Here is a 21152-nt window from a genome sequence, read left to right as displayed (position 1 = left end):
GAGTCACTAGACAACTATCATCATCATCAAATTATTACTTTTTCTTTCCACAGTATTGATTAGACTAACTACCCTTGAAATGAGGATAAGTAACATCACCCTAATCTTTTTCTAAGCAATTACCATCATCCTACCACTACTCTTCCACCAAATAAAGTGACCATAATATGTAATGAAGAACACAAGTTGCAATAAATTTGCAATCCAATTCCACCGCAATGGAAGGCGAGACAAGAGACTACCTTCTACACCCCAAAAAAGTTATTTAAAAAAAATAAAAATAAAAAAAAATAAAAAAAAAAAAAAAAAAAAAAAGACAACCTTAATTAATAGCAGGATCTCTTCTTAACAATGTGTTTTATTACTTTTATACTTGCATAAAAACAAGCACAAAGCTAGTTCACTAATCCACAAAAAACATAATTAAAATGAGGATGAAGGGAACACCAAAATATTTGTTATGTTTTATGGTCATAATTTCCCTTAGCATGTTTCATGCAACGTCATTTTCAGATCATTATGATGATGTTCAAGAAGAGGCATGGCTTAATGAGGATGATAGTGCTAGCGAGCTTAACATGGCCCAAACCCGAAACCGAGCTGCGGCAGGAGGCAAGTCATCGTGTGACTTCACAGTGGGGAAATGGGTGTTTGATGAATCGTACCCTCTCTATGATTCAAGCTGCCCGTATCTCAGCACTGCTGTAACTTGCCTTAAGAATGGACGCCCGGATTCGGATTATCAAAAATGGAGATGGCAACCTTTTAAGTGTTCTATTCCTAGGTAAAAACATATTCTGTTTGCTATTTTGCTTGTTCTTCTACGGAGTATTTGTTTATTCCCTTAAAATAGTTCCATGTTTGATGAAACATACACTGTAACACTGTATAGTAATTTGACAAAATTTCCCAGGTAAGTAAATAATGTGATAATCTTCTAGGAAAAATAACATTAGTTCAACCCAATAGGCCAAAAAGTTGATTCTATATTAGAGTTTGTACCCAAATTTATGTGGTAAAGCAGTGTAATGCTAGTGTCAACTAGTCATAATTTATAAGTTTTTTGAGTACAACTGATACAATTTCTTGCTGTGAAATTATGATGCCACTTCTTACTTGATTCAAGATTTGATGCACTTCATTTCCTGGGAAAGATGAGGAGAAAAAGATTAATGTTAGTTGGGGATTCAATAATGAGAAACCAATGGGAGTCTCTTGTTTGCCTTGTCCAAGGAGTCATTCCAACTGGCCGAAAACGGGTGACATACAATGGTCCTACAATGGCCTTCCATGCCCTGGTAAATGCTCCATGTCTAGATAACTCGCGTTTCAAGCTACATTGTTTGGTTCATTATTTGAATTGAATGATTAATTTCAGGACTTTGAGATGTCGATTGAGTTTTCTTGGGCACCTCTACTAGTAGAACTAAAAAGAAGTCCTCAGCATAAGAGAGTTTTGCATCTTGATATGATTGAAGAGAATTCAAAGTATTGGAGAGGAGTCGATGTGCTTGTGTTCGATTCAGCACACTGGTGGACACACTCAATCAAGTCTAGAGCGTAGGACATTCCGCTTTGTTTGCTTTTGTTCAGTTCTGCATGATTGTTTTTTTTGCTTAGATCATACTCTAATTTGAAACTGTTTGTAGGTGGGATTATTTCATGGAAGGAAACAGAATTATAAGCAATTTGAATCCAATGGTTGCCTATGAGAAGGGACTCACAACATGGGCTAAATGGGTTGATTTAAATTTAGATCCTCACAAAACTCGGGTCATTTTTCGCAGCATGTCACCTAGACACAACAGGTATATCCACCAACTAAATGCTTATTTAATAACCAAGATCATCTTCAACCACAAAGGTTTGTGGCAGAGTCGAGGTTTGATCCCTTCCCCCTCGATAATTAACCAGCTAAGCTAGTTGGCATCTACATATTTCCCTACTCGCACAACAAAGTATTAAACTCTGTTTTCTTCCTTTTCAATCTAATTAAGTCGATTCATCTTTAAGATTAAATTTATTATGGCAGGGAAAATGGCTGGAAATGCTACAAACAAAAGGAGCCTCTACTATATTTCAGTCACCCTCATATTGCTGGACCTACAATGATCCTCAAAGAAGTTCTAAGAAAGATGAGATTTCCGGTGTATCTGCAAGATATTACCAATATATCTGGCCTTCGAAGAGACGGACACCCCTCGGTGTACAGCAGAGATTTGGCACAAGAAATAAACCAAAATCTGAAAGAACACAACTCTGACTGCAGTCACTGGTGCCTTCCTGGGGTTCCTGATGCTTGGAATGAAATGCTAAGTGCAATTCTCTAATCTAAGGCAATTATTTATCCAATATTGTAAGCCAAGTGAATCGATATTTCTCTAATTACCTCCGCAATTATACATTCCTGTGATTTTACTCTGATTACCTAAAGCTGAAGGTAGTGTTTTGATCACAGTACTAGTCTTTAGTTTGAATGGGTTTTTAAATCATTTAGAAGAATGACAATTACTATAAAATTATAATTATGGTGTCTTTCATGAAAATATGAATTCTGATAGTTTCTATGAAAACAGCATGTAGCAGCACATCATCATGAACACATCAGTAAATAAATACACTAATATGTAAGATTAGTACAGTAAAGATAACAGAATTTAATCAAAAACTTAGGATGAGCTGAACTTCTTTTTCAATTTTCGAAGATCTTTTGAGCTCAACCCAAAAGCCTTCTCTAGAAGCTCTTCATTGATGTCAGACCCAAAAATGGTTGATGGTATTTTCATTAAGCCGGGATTCTGGCTGTCGAAACTCCCTAAAATAGCTGCAGGGGACTCCCCAACATTCATTTGGAAATGCAACATACCCCTAGGAAACACCATAACCTCGCCTTTTTCAATTACTTTGGCAAATATTTTTCCCTGAGTGTCAACAAATCCTGAATAAATTTTTCCCTCCAAAACATACGCGATTTCTGTAGCTCTCGGGTGGTAATGTGGAACATTAACACCACCCACGCCAAAGTCAGCTCGCACCAATGAAAGTCCTAAGGTTTTTAGCCCAGGGAATACATTGGCATTAACAGGTTTTGAAGTGAAACCTGTGTTTGTGAAGTTTCCTGGCAATTTTATGCCTGTGAAAATAAAATCTTCCACTGTTGCATTGTTGTTCATACAGCTTGTATCACTGGGTTTGGATCCTCCGGTGGATAAGCAAAAGTCTTCAATCGGATCCGGGTCGGATGCTGAGATTAAATGTGTATGATATTCAATGGAAAGGACTAACAGAAATACAAGTGGAAGAGCCATATTTTTTTTATTTTCTTGGATAAAATTAATAAGGACTATGATTAAAGCTCTAAAACATTATCTAGATGTCCAACATTTTATAGGCATTTGAAAGCACAAGGCTAAAACCACTGATAAATGTCCACTTCAGTTGGTGCAATGCTTACTAGTATTCCCTTGGTGTAAGGAAACATCATGGAATAGTCTCTTAGAAGTCAAGTATTGACTACTACAGTCTGTTAATTAGTACCACATATAATTGCCAGTCTTATATGGCTGCTTCAATTTTTATTTTATTTTATTTTTTTAAAAAAAAAAGAAAAAGAAAAAGTAAAGTGCAATTCAATTGAATATAAAGGCGTTTGGTGGATCAGTGACATGGAAAAGTAGAGGCAATGAAAAGTAGTAATTATGGTTTTGGGTCGAATTTGGTTGTGTATGTTGTCATGTCTAATCCACAATCAGCCAACTCGCTACATGTCGTGCAAAAATTTTAAAAGAGCGGCCTAAGAATAGCTAAAGCCCACATGCTGCTATGTTTGTGTGCTTAAAACGAATTTACCTTATTTTAGTATGATATATCATGCCTTATTGTACTTCTAAAAAAAAAATGCAGTCCATGCATGGCTTACGGCCCGACACACACAATAGTGTGCCTTTTTTTTTTTGGTATTGTGTTATGTTGTGCCACATCCCTGACTAACCCAATGCCAGAAACCCAAAATACTTGAAAAGGGTCATAACGATATTCTCATAATTCTCATTGTATGCTTTTGGTTCCATAATACCATTTTGAAATTTACCACCATATTTTGCTAATATATTAAAGAAATATTACACTAGTATTGTAGGAGGAAATACAAGTTCAGACTCTTTTTAATGTACATCTTCAACATTATTATTTTTCCATAATTTATACTTATATTAATTTATAATTTATACTTATTGTTGACCCTAAGTTTTGATGATGACTCAAGGAACCTAAGCAAACCATAATTAGTTTAACTTCTGTTTTAGCTTTGATTATTGACAGGTTTATGCTACGAGATTCTGGAGTAAGAATGAAGCATGCATGGTTCAAAGTCTAAGTCTGCTATGGAAGGATAAAGAAGTTAATCAGATGTCAAGTTCCTTGAGTGAGGAACTGAAACTCTAGAGTCGAAGCTTCAAGACAAGTTCCTTGAGTGAGGAACTGAAGCTCTAGAGTCGAAGCTTCTCAGAGTGCCAAGGAGTCTATTTTATTTTATCTTTAATTTTAGGCTTCTTGTATTTATGCTAAGTACAATGATAATTGATTGGATTTAAGTGGATTTAATTTTATATGAAAAAGATTTTATTTTCCATATTTTAACTTGTTTATTTTCGAAAAATATCATTTAGTTAAAATATCTTTTTAAACAAGACTTTCAGTTTTATTCAAAGCTAACTTTTTGGAAAATCTGTTTTGGGAAAATATCTTTTAAACGTGTTTTTACTTTGTCAAAGAGGTTGAGAAAAATCATGAATTCAGTAAAACCACTTCCTGTTAATTCGATTAGCAATCTGCCCAAGTTCCCATTATCTACACTTCCTAGTTTTATGGAAGTTGTGGTTGAATGGAGATTAAGGCAAAACGGTAGTTTTTAACTTCCTTCTTCCGCTATAAAAAGACTTGGTGTTCTATTGAGTAAAACACGCTTGAGCATTACTATCTTTTAGCTTACAAAAAGAGTCATAATCCACTTAAGTCCTTGAGTGTCTTAGTACTTAGCATTTAGAGTTTAATCTTGAGTTGTATTGGGTTAGAGCTTGGGGAAACTCTAAGAGTGTTTATTGCTTTGAGTGAAGCAAGGAGAAAGAGAGAGTTAGAGTGATCAACTGATTGAGGGATCAGTTGAAGGGTGCTTAAGTTCGTTGAGGAACTTTGAGTGTAGAGTCTTAATTTGTAATAGGTTATTTGCCCTATTATTATTAAGAGTTGAGTTTAAAATCACTTGTGGTCGTGGTTTTTCTTCTTGATTAGGGCCAAGAAGTTTTCCATGTAAAATCTCTCTTTGCACTTTTAGTTTTTGTTTGAGTTTCTCTCTTAATTCTGCAAAAATTACCCTACTTTCTCTACAATACAATCCCCCCCCTCTTGTATTGTTCATTTGAGTCAACACTTATATAATTAACAGTCAAACTTGTATATTAACAAATGTGTCAGACAAACTAACACATCTATTTCAAAATAGAGAGCACCGAGTTTATCCGAGTAATAACCAATGATGTTGATGGTCTAATTTGTTCATTTGCATTTCTTTTGACGCATTTATTATTTCATGAAGTAAGAACGCTTCTTTTGAACTTGGGGTGGTGAATGATGTTACCGTCTCCTTGATGGATAGCAAACAAGAATCTATCTATAAATATACTAAAACAACAACCGCTGACATCATCACTTTTTAAAATTGTACACATGTTAAGCTGATGTTAAAAATTTTCCCGCTTAAATCAAGTGCTGACATCATATTCTTATTTATTTATTTATTTATTTAACCTTAAATTATTATAAATTTTTTTTGAAGACAATTATTATATTATATTATACTCCATATTTTATATTATGAATTTATAGGTGACTATTCGGCTTCAAAATATAATTATTTCTGTTAAAGAGTACTCCGTATTGCATAATTTGCTTAAATATTTACTGTTCATCAAAATTAATTAGATCTGAATCGCATTGCAATTAATGGTTATGTTTCTATAATTTATCTCATATGAGAGACATATATAAAATATATATTTATTTCAAAGAATTATTTTATGTTGTACATCGCACAGAGCTTATCTAGTTTATAATAAACAAAAGTCTACTAGTTGATTGAATAAAGCAAGTAAAACAACACCACCTAATAAGCACCAACAACTCATTCCTAAACTAAACCACTGGTATTTAATTATTTAAACCTTAATGGGCTGGTGCTTGGATAATGATGACCCCCTGGATGATCGTATCAGTGGTGGTAGTAACTTTGGAGTTTGTTCCTCAATTTTACATGCGGAGGCGTTGGCATGCATGTATGGCCTACAATGGGCTTTGGATCAAGGGTTTCTGTCTCTCATGGTTTTTACTGATTCCTATAATCTTGTTTCCTGCTTTGTGGGGAGGGGCAAGGTAATGTCGCTTACATTTGGCTCATTCGGAGAATTTTACAACTTGGCTCAACATTTTGGGTTTGTAGTATCCATAAGGCGGATCGTCAGCGCGTTCTTAGAGCTCACCTAATTGCAAGAGAAACGACGGTTAATTCTATTTGCTTTAGTATTAATATGTAATTTGTTTGTACCCTTTGTCCAAATAAATAAATAAATAAATAAAATAAAATAAACTTAATGAAGAATGTGAACTCTAGCTTGTGAGCTAAGCATAAGCATAAGCATGCACATGCTAGCTCAATTAGAAAGACAAATTTCTACATCTTGAAAATGATACAACCAAAGTTATTTGTTTGATCATGTGCTTGGGGCTAGCCCCATTATCTCAACATGAGATATATAGGTGATATCTAAAAAGGACATATTTGTAAATAAGAGAAATTATATGAATTTCTTTTTTTTTTTTTTTTTTTTTTAAAAAAAATTATTTTACTTTGTTTCCTTTTTCTTCCTACCCCATTTTTTTTTTTATTCTCATCTTCTTCATGCTTCTTCCTCCTCCATAGAAGTTGGTGGTGAAGAAGACATCGATTAAACTAAAGCCCTAACTATACAGATTGAAAGAAGGGTAAGGCTAACCTAAAGGGTTAGGTCGTTCTCCATTGAAGCTCTTCCACTTCTCCATTGAAGTTCTTTTTTCGGTTAAAGTTCTTCAATGCTCCATTGAAGCCTTCTATTATAATTTGAAAATACAGATATTTTTGACCAAATTACAAAATTAACCCAAGTTATTCACGAGAAATGAAAATTTTGCCCTTTGAGATACATGATTGTTGAGAAACTTGTATTTTCTCATGAGCTTGTATTTTATAAGCACTAAGGTTAAAATAATATCCTTGGTTGTATGGTTGTACCTTAAGGTACAACTTATTTTGTATGTTTCACGAAAGTTTCAAATAGATGAAACAATTTTGACAGGATGTATATTTTTGCTTCATATTCAACCATAGAAGAAGCTATAATTGTGTATAAAAGGGTGAGCTACATCTGCAACTAGTACAACAGGTAACTGCATCCTGGAGTAACATGCTCTGGTCACAAGTCTACAAGTCTACCAGAGGTAGTAGTGTAGTCCAAGTTCTTGCAATCAGTAACTGTCTTCATCTGTTTGTGGCCTTCTTAAGTAATAACGGAGACAATTAACTAAAACCTGCAAATATGACCGTATTAAGTTATAAACAAAATAATTTATAAAAAACAGATGTAAATATAAAAAAACAGTGAGAAAGCAAGGATTGGCATGCAATATACAATTAAGTTCACATCCATCTTCATGATAAAGGGGGGAAATATTACATACATGAACCCAGCAACAATTTATCATCATAATTAAACTGCAAACAATACAGTGAATAGACTTACCTGAGACAGAGAACTGTTTAGTGCTGCCCCTCTGTAACTTACATGAAACTTGTCCTTTGCAACAAGTCCCTGTATGAAGGAATAAACAGTAATTACAAGCAGTCCAACAAAATGCAATAAATCAGCGATGATGAATTTAGAAATGAATGAATACTTCTGTGTCAATTTCTGCCGATTCCACATCAACATTGATATCAGACATTATTTTGATGACTTCCATCAGCAGTCCAGACCTATCTGCTGTTTCTATGTAGAGCAAACTGTTAAACAACAAACAGCTTGTTAGAGATTGATAGAGTCTAAAATCTTCTCTTTTCAAAATTATATAACATAAAAATTAAGCAATTAACACAAAAAAGATGCACCACGTGTTATAATTTAACCTCTGTTCATTCTTTCAGATGCTTTCTACAACTTTTACTTGCCTTTTATTAGGTTTTACATGTCATTCATTATGATATTGTCATCTGTGTTCAAAGCAAGAAATTATTGATTTCAAAATAAAGCTCTTTAAGAAGCAATAAGTCGATGATTTATATAAGAATAAAAGCTTCCTATCCATTGTTACCATGCTTTAATATGTATATTGTATTATAGAATTTTGTAAACATTGTCCCGCCTGAACAGTCCCAAGCCCTGATAAACCTTCATGATCACTTTTTTCGCCAACAGGCAAGAGCACCCATCTTTCTTGTGTTGCTACGTGTTCACAAACCCTTATAGGAGCTGGTATCAAAATTTTGACCATGATAATGTGTTAAAAAATTACAACAAAAAACCTCGTGTTAGGACTTTAGTGAGGGCTTTACAAAGATGGAATCAATTGAAGGACTAATGGACCCAATTTGTTTACAGCTCAAGAATGTGTTGACTTAGAATATTGCATAATTTGTTGATGGGTAAACAGCTAGAAGTCCTTTTTACTTGTTTCTTGGGGCATAGAGCCCTCCAGAAACAGGTATCAACAGTTGATCTACAAACCAAATCAAGAATTTGAAACTTACACAATGTAGTATAAAAGATAAAAAAAGCAGGCTTAAGATAGATATGCAAAATTAAATAGATGTTCTAACCTCCTCTTAGGTCCATCCTCTTGAATGTGGATATGAGTTGCCACATCAACATCAGGCTGCAATATAATTCAGTAAAAGAAATAAATAATTGTTACAAATTTTCTTCAAAAGACTTCCTGTACATATTATTACAAAGATTTATTGCATGGTGAGCACAAATTATGTTGCACGGAAACGGATACGGGGACAAAAACAGGTACGGGTACGGGAACGGGATATGGCAAAATCAAAATTTTAAAATACGGGTACGGCATGGAATACGGCAAAAAAATACATATAAATCCATAAAATGTAAAGAAAAATTAAAAATAATTCATGAAAAAATAAATAAATAATAAATATAGTGAGTACCATTTAAAAAAAAAACAGAAAGTGCTCTCTATACACCTACTTGACTGCCAGTCTGCCATCTATAGTCACTGACTTCAATTAAAAAAAAAAAAAAAGAAAAAGAAAAAAAAAACCAAAACTAAAAAGAAAAGTAAACAAGTTCAAAGAAAGGAAAAAAACGAGAACTAGAAGCAGAGCAGAGAGAAAAAAGAGAAACAGTTACAAGTTAAAGCCTCGCCGGTCGCCGGTGTCGGGGTGGTCGCAGGTCTCTGGTCGCCGCAGACAACTAAATCAGGTCGCACCTCCCAGGGAATTGCCGTTCGCAATAGTTAGGATTTGTGAAAATTGGGGGAAATCGAAAATAAGGTTCGTAATTCACTAATTTGGGGTTTTTTTTTAAAAAAAAATTTGGCTGAGCTTCTAAGGAAACGTCAGAAATTGGGTTTTTCCGTACCCGAAACGTTTCCAACCATGACTCTAAATGTCCCTAAAATGACTTGGCGCACCACTTTTGATGGGGACAGATTGGGGACGTATCCTAGGCGTCCCCGTACCGTACCCGTCCCCGATACGTTTCGGGTACGGGAAACGGCACTCCATCGGCGTACCCGTGCATCATTGAGCACAATTACATTCATATTCATCTATAATTGATTCTCTTTAAAGGAGTGTATCAGCAATGTTTATACTATGTGCATAGTCGCATACCCTTAGCCCCCTAAGGTACACATGTATTACAGCTAGAGCAAATTCAAAACTGCTCTTACTTGCATGTATTAAGATCCTTTCCAGATAGAAGATAAGGAAACCTGGAATCCACTGCCTATCAGCAATCACAGGAACGTCAAATGTAAGTTTATGCAGAAAACAGTGCACAAACACATAACAAACTCCTAGCATCACCACTTTATCCTTAATTTTAGAGCACAACTGGGGATCCTAACACCCACCCTCTTGCAAATGCCAAATGCACCCTGATATGTCCATTTTATATAGTGTTTTACCCCCGTCCCTTGGTCGTTATTAGTAGTGTTTTTGGCTCTTTCGAACCACTTTTATTACTAATTTGTGTGTTCTAGTGTTTTCGTAGTTTTAGTTGTATTTTACAGGAAATTGCACTCTTGGAGCATTTTCCCGGGCTTTATGGATCGACTACGGAAGCTAGAAGGACGCGACCACTTTTGGAGCCCAGGATCGGTGAGAGCCGGTGATTAAGGGCTCGGTAATTGGGATCCCGAGGCATTTGGACCAAGTATTCCAAACCCGAGAGGAAATCCGGATTGGGCCGAGAAATCTAGCCCAATCGAAGTCCAAGCCTCAAGGAGAAGCAACCGCCCGATCGGGCTATCTCTAGCACGATCGGGCGCGGCAAGATTAGTAGGCTGAGCGTGCTGAGGCGCGCCCGATCGTGCGAGCATCTAGCACGATCGGGCGATGCTGCTGGGTAGGAACGCGAAGAAAAAGGCACGCCCGATCGGGCGGCCCTTCGCCCGATCGGGCGCGCGTTTCTGGAAGACCTGATTAAGTTTAGTTTTAATTCTTGTTTTAGGAAACGTTTAAATACGATTTTGTACGGAATTATTAGATGACCTTCTTTCTTAGACTTTCTCTCTCTACTTAGTATTTTTCTCTCTTAAATTCTCTCTAAACTTTTGTTCTTAATACTTCCTTTAATTCCAGATTTATTTTTGGTACAATTTCTTCCCTTTTAATTTCAGCTATTTTAATTGCTTTCTTGATTATGCTTTTACTTATTTACTTGATTGGCTTAGTTATGATGATTTGTGAGTAGTTTCATTCTAGGGTTTATGGGGATCCATAATTAATATGAAGGGATAGTTTGTTAATATTGATTATTGATATTGCATGATAATTTCTTATTGAATTGTTTTAATTCTTTGCAATTAGATTATGAATCGGGCAGATGTAATTTGATTGTGAATGCTTAGCAATATTGAATTGATGAATCGGGCAGATGTTAATTTAATATTAAAGGCTATTTTTAATAGGAACTTAGATCTAGTAAATTGCGAGAGCCTGTTAGATCTATGTTGATTAATAAATTGCGAGAGCCTGTTAATCATGTTATCTGTGCACCGTTAATTATTAATTACTTCGTTCTATCCCGGAATATTAATTGTTGGTGAACCTGTGACCCTAGGCTTCCTTATTATTGTTTCTTTTCTCCCTAAACTTATTCTTCGTAGTATAGAATTTATTCCCAAAAATATTGGTTACTTAGATAATTTAGATTGTAATAATTAATTAGAAGTAAAAAGACTTGTTTTCCTGTGGAGATCGACCCTACTTCCCTATCTACTTTAGTTAGAGGATCTAGGAATTATTTTTGATTAGGGGATACGACTTTACCTTGTCACACCCCCAGCTCAAGAAACATTAACATTACACTTGATGCTGGAATTCAAATTACCAAATTAGTTGCTCCAGTTTTCTACTTTTCTAATCTAAGAAAGGCATAAGACACATAAGATACAAGAGTTTAGCAGGGGCAAGGGGAACTTTGCCATGAATTATGAACAAGAATGGTCGGGTGTAAGCAGAGATCGGCGGAAGTTCCATCCCATCAATCTTCAAGGAATGTATTTTTATATGACATTATGCAGGTGGTCCGTAACAACAGCTGATAGTCAGCTATTATTATGATCATAGCTCATCCTGCTCTACTGCCTTACATCTCATCGATAATGTATATTTTATAGCTAGCGTGACAGGTGCGGTAAAGAGGCTGAATTACATCATATATACATGTGATCTGCTGAACCCCCCCCCCCCCCCCCCAAACAACAACAACAACAAAGCCTTAGTCCCAAAATGATTTGGGGTCGGCTAATATGAATCGTCATAAGGAATCGTACGATATAAAGAAATGGACATAACAAAACCATCATCTAAAAGAGTTTGAAAAAAAGGTGAGTAAACGAAAGAGCATTTAAGAAAAATTAAGGAAGTTTTAAAAGAAAATCAAGAATAAAATTCAAGAAAGTTTTAACGAGTGGTTACAACATTCAAGTTGAACACATAAGGTTTGAGAAAACTTTAGCAAAGGAAAACAATGTAGTTCATAAAACATTGGTGAGCTAAAAACAAAATTAAAAGTGAAAATAAAATTAAAAAGTATATATAATCAATTCACGTTGTTGACTTGAAATTTCTCCCTCCACACTGCCCTATCCAACACCATATTCGCCTCAATCCCCAAATCACTAATGTCACTCTCAATCACCCTCTTCCAAGTTTTCTTAGGTCTTCCCCTGTATCAATTTGCAATTCCTCTTCCTCTCGCGATCCCAACACTTTGCAATTCTTCAAGCCTCCTTACCAGAGTGTCACTTGGTCTCCTTCTTACATGGCCAAACCATCTCAAGCGATTCTCCCTGATCTTGCACTTAATCGATGTAACCCCTACTTTGTTTCTTATTATTTCATTCCCTAACCGATCCATCTCAAGCGATTCTCCCTGATCTTGCACTTAATCGATGTAACCCCTACTTTGTTTCTTATTATTTCATTCCCTAACCAATCCTTTCCTGTATGACCACAGATCCATCGCAACACACGCATCCCCCCCCCCCCCACCCCGGCAAAATAAAAAACAAAAATAAACTTTGCATTGCAACACGCCAACACTGCCCAAACAGTCCAACACCATTTCCGGTGGCTGATATGTTTGTCCATGTACGCAGTTCACATTCAAACAGTCCATAAAGATATTCTGAACACAGAACAAAAGAGCTTGCTCAAATGTTTCCATGTATTTTTCTAAGAGGCTAAATAAATAGATAACATGCAAAATCTATTAATCACTGTCTTCTTTATTTGGTTTCACAAACATATGAGAGCAAGTGACTAAGGTTAGTTACCACAATTACTGTTTCCTGAATCCTTATAAATATGAAATAAGCACATGAGGTTTGAAGTGGAAAGATAATTCTTTAGGATTTATTATTTGGTCAAACTGGAATGCAAAAGGCATAGCTAATGTTAGTGAATACACAACACCCCCACCCCGACCTATCTTTCTTCTGATGTAATCCTCTGGATATTTCCAAAAAACCTACACACAATGACAGTTCTTTGCACCCTTGTGCCTAGGAAAAAACACAAAGTAGTTTGAAATATTGCCAAGATGAGAGAGGTATTCAGGATGTACTGCTAAGCAACTGGAATGTACAAAGATGGAATTCGAAGGAAAGGAATAAGAGGGGATAACTAATAATTGTATACACATTCCCTCCTCCCCCCGACCTCTCTCAACAGCCCTTATTCTATTAATATAACCTCCTATGTCTCCCTCTGGCCACTTCTCGGTTATAGGCCCTTAAACCCTAATGCCTAAGAAATAAGAATAACTGCACAAGTAGCTTGAAACCTTACTAAGCCTATCAATTGTAGCTTGCTTGTTTTTCCACCAATTGATATCCCACAGCATATTGCACCAAACCACTGTCCAACACTAGTTAATAAGTAGAGGTCAGTGATCCAACCTATAACTTAGTTGTATGTGTATGGATGAATAAATAGACTTTCTTGTAGAGACTAGAGGTTTAGGTTGTATTTGCACTTTTGCAGAAAGCTAAAACACATCTTATCTTTTGGGTTGTTAGGGGAATTTCTCATAATCCATTTTTTCTCCTAAAGTACATCTTATCTTCCAACCCATATTTCTCAACTAACTATATACATATTTAATAAATGTTGCATAAGACTAACATAGTTGCAATTTGCAAGAGATCAACCCAAGCCTGCAGTGTATATCACATATGAACGAAAGAAGCCCAATCCTGGCTAAGCTGGTATTCTGAGCTGGAAAGTCTGTTACAAGAGTTTGTTAGAGGAAGGGCAATTAAGTAATCAAGCGAGAATTTGTTATTTTTGTTAGCTGAGCTGGAGTTTGTTTTTGAGGGAATCTTGTAATAAATTGAATGTGGGGATGGGAAGGGAATTCATTCAGAAAGTTGATAGCAGAAACTTGGGAGAGAATTTCTTCCTCGCAAAAGAAGTTGTATTGAGAATACTCTGTTCTTCAATACAATCTATCTTGGGCTATTTTCTTCTGTTATTTGCTTTGAATTCACTGTTTTGATTCTAATTTCTAGCACAATTACTAATTTTGTCCAATACTTTGATTTCAGTCAATTAAATAACGCTCTTACACAAGATAATAAATAATCAACCACAAAGTTTGGCCCAACAGGTCCTGAAATAGATGAAGTGATTGAAAAGAATAAAGAAAAGCAATACAGAAGGCTAACGCCCCGCCGACCATCAGATACGATGCTAACATAAAAGCTCAGCTACAAAACTAACAATATAAATATTAAAGAAAATTGGGAACCCCTCACCCCCTAAAAAAAATAAAAATAAAAGGCAACACACACATTAAGAATACAATGGGATCCTAGCTTGCCTACTAAAAATAGATTCCTGTAAGGTTTGTTGGTTTATAGACTAATAAACTCAAGCCCTGCATCAAAATTGGTATACAAAAGGATAAAAAGTATGGATATTTAGTAGATAAATCACTATTACCATCAGAGTCATTTAAATTATCACTTGATTGTAGTTGAGCTTAACTTTTAATCTTGACATGTCAAAAACATCATGTTTCACATTGTCAAGCTGAGAGGCACAATTTGAGGATGCAAATAAAATTGACAAACAAGTAACAGAAATAATGGAAAAGTTTAAAAAAAATTGCAGTTCCATGTTCATGTTAAATGAGTTTGTAGAATTAACAACAAGATTGCATTTACCACTTAGAAAGAGTAATCATGCTACTTTAAAAAAGAAAGAGAAGAGAGTTAAAAATAAAAAAATAAAAAATAAAAAAAAATAAATAAATAAAAAAAAAAAAAAAACAATCTACAAAAGGAAATCAATGTTTATCATTTCAAAGTAATCACCTTCTCCACTGGAGCTTTGACACCAAAAGCCTCTCCCATTGCAAGTCGTTCACTAGATTCCTAAGTAAACAAAAATATAAGTGAAAATTATAATGAAACAAGTTAAGACAGAGAACCAAAAGTGCATTGCATAAAGGACCTGATAATATGTCACTGTAACCCTAATAGTCTTAACTATTGTAGAAACACTATATTTTATGTTCAGAATTACAGTAAAACTTACTGGATGGTACTTCAGTAGATTGTCAATTATGGTAAGACGTATCTGTTCCAGCATATCAGGATCCTCAATTTTTCTCCCAGAATCTCTGGCATATCAAAATAAAATAACAAAGAAAATTATTAAATGGTGAAGTAATGAATAACACAAATAGTGCAGAGATCAAACAGAACTGAAACAGATCCAAAAGGTTGAATGTTGGACAAATGAGTAGCTGGGTATAACAGATGATTTTACAGTTCAAGGCAGGTCAGCACTGCAAAAGGCTTAACTGAAACAAAGACTTAGGGGTTGTTTGGTTACACAAAGAAAATGGGGGAAGTGGAAAATCATGGGAATTTGAAAATGCATGAGTTGTTTGGTTGACAATAAAAAGTGTAAATGAGGGAATTGCAAATTCATGGGAATTGTGACTTCCTACAAAACATGGGAAGTTAATTACCTAACCCCTCCTAGGTAAGTCAAACTTCCCATGATTTGCAACTTCCCTCATTCCAACAAAACAACTTGATACAATTCCCATGATTTTGATGTAGGAATTTAATTCCCATGAAATACTAATTCCTATGGGAAGTAATTTCCCATAGCAACCAAACGACACCTTAGTTTTAATTTTTTTTCCTGTACGTGGTTCAATAATAAATTATTTGCATTCATTGTGATCATTCACTCTTGTTTCTTAACCAGCCATTCACATGCAAACTTATGAATCTTCAGAATGCATGATACAACCTGTAGGTCCAAATTCTAATCATTTTTATCACTACCTGTTAAACTTAAGATCCCAATTCTGAGTTGAAATAGTAAGCAAAACGACTTGGTGGATTGTATTAGTTAAAGTAATTAAGCTTCAACCTGAGCATTTTGTTCAGCAATTCCAAGTCATTCACGCAGTTTAGCCTAAACGTTGCATCATGTGCTTGCATAATTTTATTGCCTTGCTGAATAAAAAATTAAGTATTTTTCAAGAGGAAAAAAGAGCTTGTATCTAGACATAAGCACTCAACTAACATTTGTTAGACAACCATAAACATATGCTTGAACCCTTGTCCCCATCAAGAAATTTGCATCAATTGGAGATCAAAATGTAAACCAGCATAAAATTAGTTTCATATGCATTAAGATGTATCAGTGATGTCACAGCAGTACCCAAAAAATATTTTCATCCATTGTTCTGTTTCATTTATTCTTTGACATACATTAAGCATTATGCAATTTTATCCTGCAACATTAGCCATAGCTAAAATAACATACTAAGGGTATCTTGTGCTCTTTAATATAAAAAGGGCTTGTAAAGATTCAGCGTCACTTTGTTACACACAAAAGCAGTAAGACAACTGAAAAATAATTCAGTCATAGTCATTTATGAACTTATGCATGCAGACTTGAAAGTGTAAAATTAAGTCTATAACTTATGGAGTAGACATCATCAATAATGCACAAATAAGGAATTGGTGAGCAATAACATACAATCTTGTTATGAATAATTTTGTTTGCTTGACAGCTCCTTCAGTAGTAACAATGCCCTTTGAGACATCTAAGCCTAAATCTTTCAATGCCTTCATCTGCAATGAAGTTCATGAAAAATAGGTCAAAATAAAAAATAAATAAATAAAATAAAAAAGAAACATATAAAGGTAGCAACATGAGCAGCTTACAAGCCCTGATTATAAGTTAACTTGGCTTAAAAAAGCATCCCAAACTACATTGTACAAACTGTGTACAGATATATATTATCAGCTAATGCTTTTACTAGTTTCTTATTGCAGGCAATTTCACAAAATAAAGGTAGCACTAACAATGGTCTAGTTAAGAAATCTTTCCAGATAAATGTATGCTGCCGGTATGAAAATAAACTTCCCAAAGTAGGAGCTGCAAGAACGAAGATAAATAGCTCACTTCCATTTATTTCCATGAAAGCAGTCAACATAAGATCAGAATATCCTATAGTAAAGAATAAACCATCCAGTTTTTAATAGAAATAATTGTAAAGAAGATCAAACTACAAACTCAAAATCATACAGCTACCATTACAAACCAAAATAAAATCATTCATCAACACATTCTTTGAAGGTTAAAGAGGAGAAAGACCTATGTATCACTTCAACCTAGACCAAAGAAGCAAAGCATGTAATTTCACCGTGTCAATAAGAGCTCCAAGACGATCTCCAAAGCTGAGCTGCACAATTGTTGCAACTGGGTCTGAATCTTGATCAATTAGAACTACCGGCATTGGGATAGGATCAGAATCCAAATCAGACATCTGCAAAAGTAAGTCATTATATGGTTCAGATAAGAGAAAATACAATAAATCTTAAATAACCAGACTTATGACCCTCAAAGATTTAAAAGTACAAATGTATGATTAAATAAGTGCAACTCAGAACAAAAAATGACAGTAATCATCAAATTTGTGCCCATAAACCAGGATTATTCTACACTCTCAGCATTTATATATGGATGAAGCAAATACAATTTAAAATAGTCTAAATATAAGTAGACATAATTCTTTTTTGTATTCCCTGACATAAAATAAGAACAAAAAGGCCAAATAATCCAACAAATCCGCCCTCAAATACAGATTAGGTGCAAGAAGACTATTGCATTCAAACTATCTTGCAGTTAAAAGTGAAACTCAGAGGATAGAACGATAGAACTATATATAGATCTACACAATCTTAAAAAACTTACCTAAACATAGGTGGGGCCAAGGGGGCAGAATCCAAGGGACATAAAGTTACTAAACCATAATACAGACTACTCAAACATATTCAGCTAGATCTGGAAGCAAGCATCCACCACGACCCTTACATAAACATTGTAATATACTTCCTTCATTCTTTTTAGTTGACAAGTTTCGTTTATCACCTCAGTCAACGCATAAGTTTAGCAATTCATATTTTTATCAATAAATAAAATTTATAAAAAGTTGATAATTTGAAAATATATGTAGCAATGAATCTAACAAAATCCCACATGACTTTGTTTTATTAAAATTATAAATTAAAAGCTTGTCAAAGTAGAGACTGAGAATAGTGTCAAAAGTCAAAATACGTCGATTAATAAATGGACAGAGTAACTTTATCCACAAAACACCTCCCCAATCTCTAGGGAGGGTAGGATTGAAAGAAAATAGTAATGAGAAGATCTAGTTTTAGCTTGTAACAAGAGTCTCTCTCTCTCTCTCTCTCTCTCTCTCTCTAAAACATAAAAATTAAAAAAAAAAAATCATGTGTTACACCCAATTATATGGCTGAGCCTAGTAATGTAAAGCTTGTCGCAAAAAATGTGATCCTATAACATTAAATCCTACCAAACTACCACACTTGAAACCAAAATGAAGATCCTCACAAGTCTTAATATTGACATGCAAATGTTACTCTCCACAAGACTATAAAAAAAGTCATGATAATAGCATATTTAACTCTTTGAGTTCCACAATCAAGGAAACACAGAATATACAGTGGGATGAATGAACCCAGTACTCATTCTCCCACGCGACATGTTTTGTACAATCAATACACACTCGGTTGAAGATTGAATTATTATAAAAGGCTATATACTCTTAAAATACATTCAAATATCAAATACAAGTAATTCTTTTAACACAAAAATTTTTTTATTTGTTTAATATTTAGTTAGAATTTGATATATGTCAAGATGTACTTAATAACTTTATTTTATAAAAATAATATTCCCCAAAGAAATTTTCTATGATATATTTGTAAGTTATATCTCTCAAGCAATATATTTTTGACATAACCAATTCCCCTTAGAAAAGTATAAAATTTCCAGACAGTTTATATCGTAGCTGTGTCCATGGTATTGGTCAAGACACTCTTTTGACCGTGTCGGCGAATATTTTGGAATAGAGTGTCGGACACTTGTACGCTACACCCAATCTCGAGTCAGAGTAACATAGGTGCTAATAAACAAAACAAAAAAGAATTAAATTTGTTTAAAAAAATTTATTTGCATTGGTTACTAACTAAGGAACGAAGCAAATGTGCCTCATACAAGTCATTTATTTTCTTATTTATAATAAAGCCATGGAAAAGATTCATTGGACACAATGAAGAGGTACATCAAAAGATGAACAAGAGTGTGTGTCTATATTATGGAACATCATGCAAAGAATGTTACCCAAGATAACACAAACTTAAACACTTAATAGCACCTTCGATTCAGTTTGAATAAATACATTTTCGATGAAAGTTGAAAAGAAAAGGAGAATGAGAGTGCCAGAGTAACAAAAAAAAATAACAGTAAGGAAGAGGTAATAAAATGTCAGATTCACTTCCTTTCAAAATAAATTCAATTCCGCCATTGGAAAAATTGTTTTTCACACAAATGAAAACAGAGAAAATCATCAAAAAAAAAAAAAATTTACACCTAACCAAACACTCCCGTCATGTGTGTGAGATCAATCAAAAGTTAAAACATATAACATAGACTTCCTCCACTTTTGATTATACCGCGAAAATGCCAACAACAAAACCCCATTTCTTAAAATAAGGCAATTGAAAACAAAATGGAGCAGCAACTTACCAACGAACTAATAGCATTTGTGCTCTCGGGAGAAGCCTGCACTACATTCCTGCACCAAACCCAAAAAAAAAAAAAAAAAAAAAAACAAAAAACAAAAAACAAAAAAAAACCCACTAAGCAAACAAATTAATCAAATATAATTGAAAAGAGTCATCAACAAATTGAAAATTAAAATAATAATCAATTACTTGTTCTGCAATTATTATAAGTAGATAAAATATTCAAAACCTAAATTTCAATATCAAGAAATATAAAAAAACCAATTACTGAAACAAACACTGCCACTTATATGACAGAAATTGAAAATGCAACGATATCACTGCAATTTGAGCTTCAATTTTGTTGTTTTTCCTTGTAAAAAAAAATTAGATTAAAAAAAAAAAATAAAAACTTACGGTGTTTTGGAGATAGATAATCCAGAAAGCAGAAATTTAGACGAAATGAAGGAATTCTGATTGTTGTCAGCATGAAATCGAGAAATCTGAGGCGCAGAATGAAAGAAGCTTGTTCGACGAAGAGAGAGAGTAGGAGTAAGGAAGGAGTTGGTAGCGGCAGCCATGGTTGATAGCTTTAACAATGGCGTCAGCCTCCGATGAGAAGGAAGGGGAGAGAGAGATGAGAGAGGGACAAGAAACGATGGATGAGTAAAGAGGAGTATAATATGGAGTGTGACGCAGCCTTAGCTTTCACTTGTTGGGGGTAGATTATCCTTTCTTTAAATCAAAAGGACAATTATGTGAATTATTATGAATGTGATGTTATATTGAATGGAAATTTCCTACCCCTGCCCATGTGGCTCTCTAAATACCCAAATAATAATAATAATAATAATATTGAATGGAAATTTTGGTTTTAATAATTCTATTCATCTATTAGGAATTATTCGATTATCGATTACTTTGTGACTTGGATGTTGTTTTGGGATGTTTTTGAGTAATTTTTTAATTTTTATATAGTGTGTTTGAATTATGTAAGGGCTTGTTCTCATTGACTGAAATGAGTTGAACTGAACTGAACTTATTAGGAATGAACTGAAATGAAATAAATATTTTATAAGAGAAGGAAATTAAGAAGTAAACTGAAAATAATCGTATGGGAACAGACCCTAAGTATTTATAACTTAGAATATAATTTTAAATATCGAAGAGAATATAAAGAGTAATATGAGTCCTGTTTCGGGTAATTTTGTGATTTCCCCTAGTACATTGGTCACGTTCTTCTGATAAAC

At 34.3% G+C, this 21152-nt stretch overlaps 2 protein-coding genes and 1 pseudogene across 2 annotated transcripts; 1 reads left to right on the top strand and 2 right to left on the bottom strand.

The window, feature by feature from the left end:
• The first annotated feature begins 293 nt into the window (after nucleotides 1-293).
• On the top strand, nucleotides 294-2389 carry LOC145629066 (protein trichome birefringence-like 36). Its single transcript, XM_081681544.1, has 5 exons — nucleotides 294-784; nucleotides 1127-1298; nucleotides 1379-1560; nucleotides 1650-1808; nucleotides 2033-2389. Exons 1-5 carry the CDS (start codon nucleotides 429-431, stop codon nucleotides 2328-2330), a joined length of 1167 nt encoding a protein of 388 aa, XP_081537670.1. The 5' UTR covers nucleotides 294-428; the 3' UTR covers nucleotides 2331-2389.
• Nucleotides 2390-2514: 125 nt separating this feature from the next.
• On the bottom strand, nucleotides 2515-3404 carry LOC145629068 (germin-like protein subfamily 3 member 2 pseudogene; annotated as a pseudogene).
• Nucleotides 3405-7237: 3833 nt separating this feature from the next.
• On the bottom strand, nucleotides 7238-20642 carry LOC145629065 (ACT domain-containing protein ACR12-like). The gene is made up of 10 exons (XM_081681543.1): nucleotides 20320-20642; nucleotides 19925-19973; nucleotides 17517-17639; nucleotides 16847-16941; nucleotides 15380-15464; nucleotides 15157-15216; nucleotides 8903-8958; nucleotides 7984-8089; nucleotides 7830-7898; nucleotides 7238-7617 (listed from the first exon to the last, which is right to left on the bottom strand). Exons 1-10 carry the CDS (start codon nucleotides 20481-20483, stop codon nucleotides 7555-7557), a joined length of 870 nt encoding a protein of 289 aa, XP_081537669.1. The 5' UTR covers nucleotides 20484-20642; the 3' UTR covers nucleotides 7238-7554.
• Nucleotides 20643-21152: the final 510 nt, after the last annotated feature.

This window comes from Chenopodium album, chromosome 4 (assembly GCF_948465745.1).
Source record: "Chenopodium album chromosome 4, dcCheAlbu1.1, whole genome shotgun sequence".
Classification (NCBI taxonomy): Eukaryota; Viridiplantae; Streptophyta; class Magnoliopsida; order Caryophyllales; family Amaranthaceae; genus Chenopodium; species Chenopodium album.
This window is presented reverse-complemented; position numbering and strand designations above follow the sequence as displayed.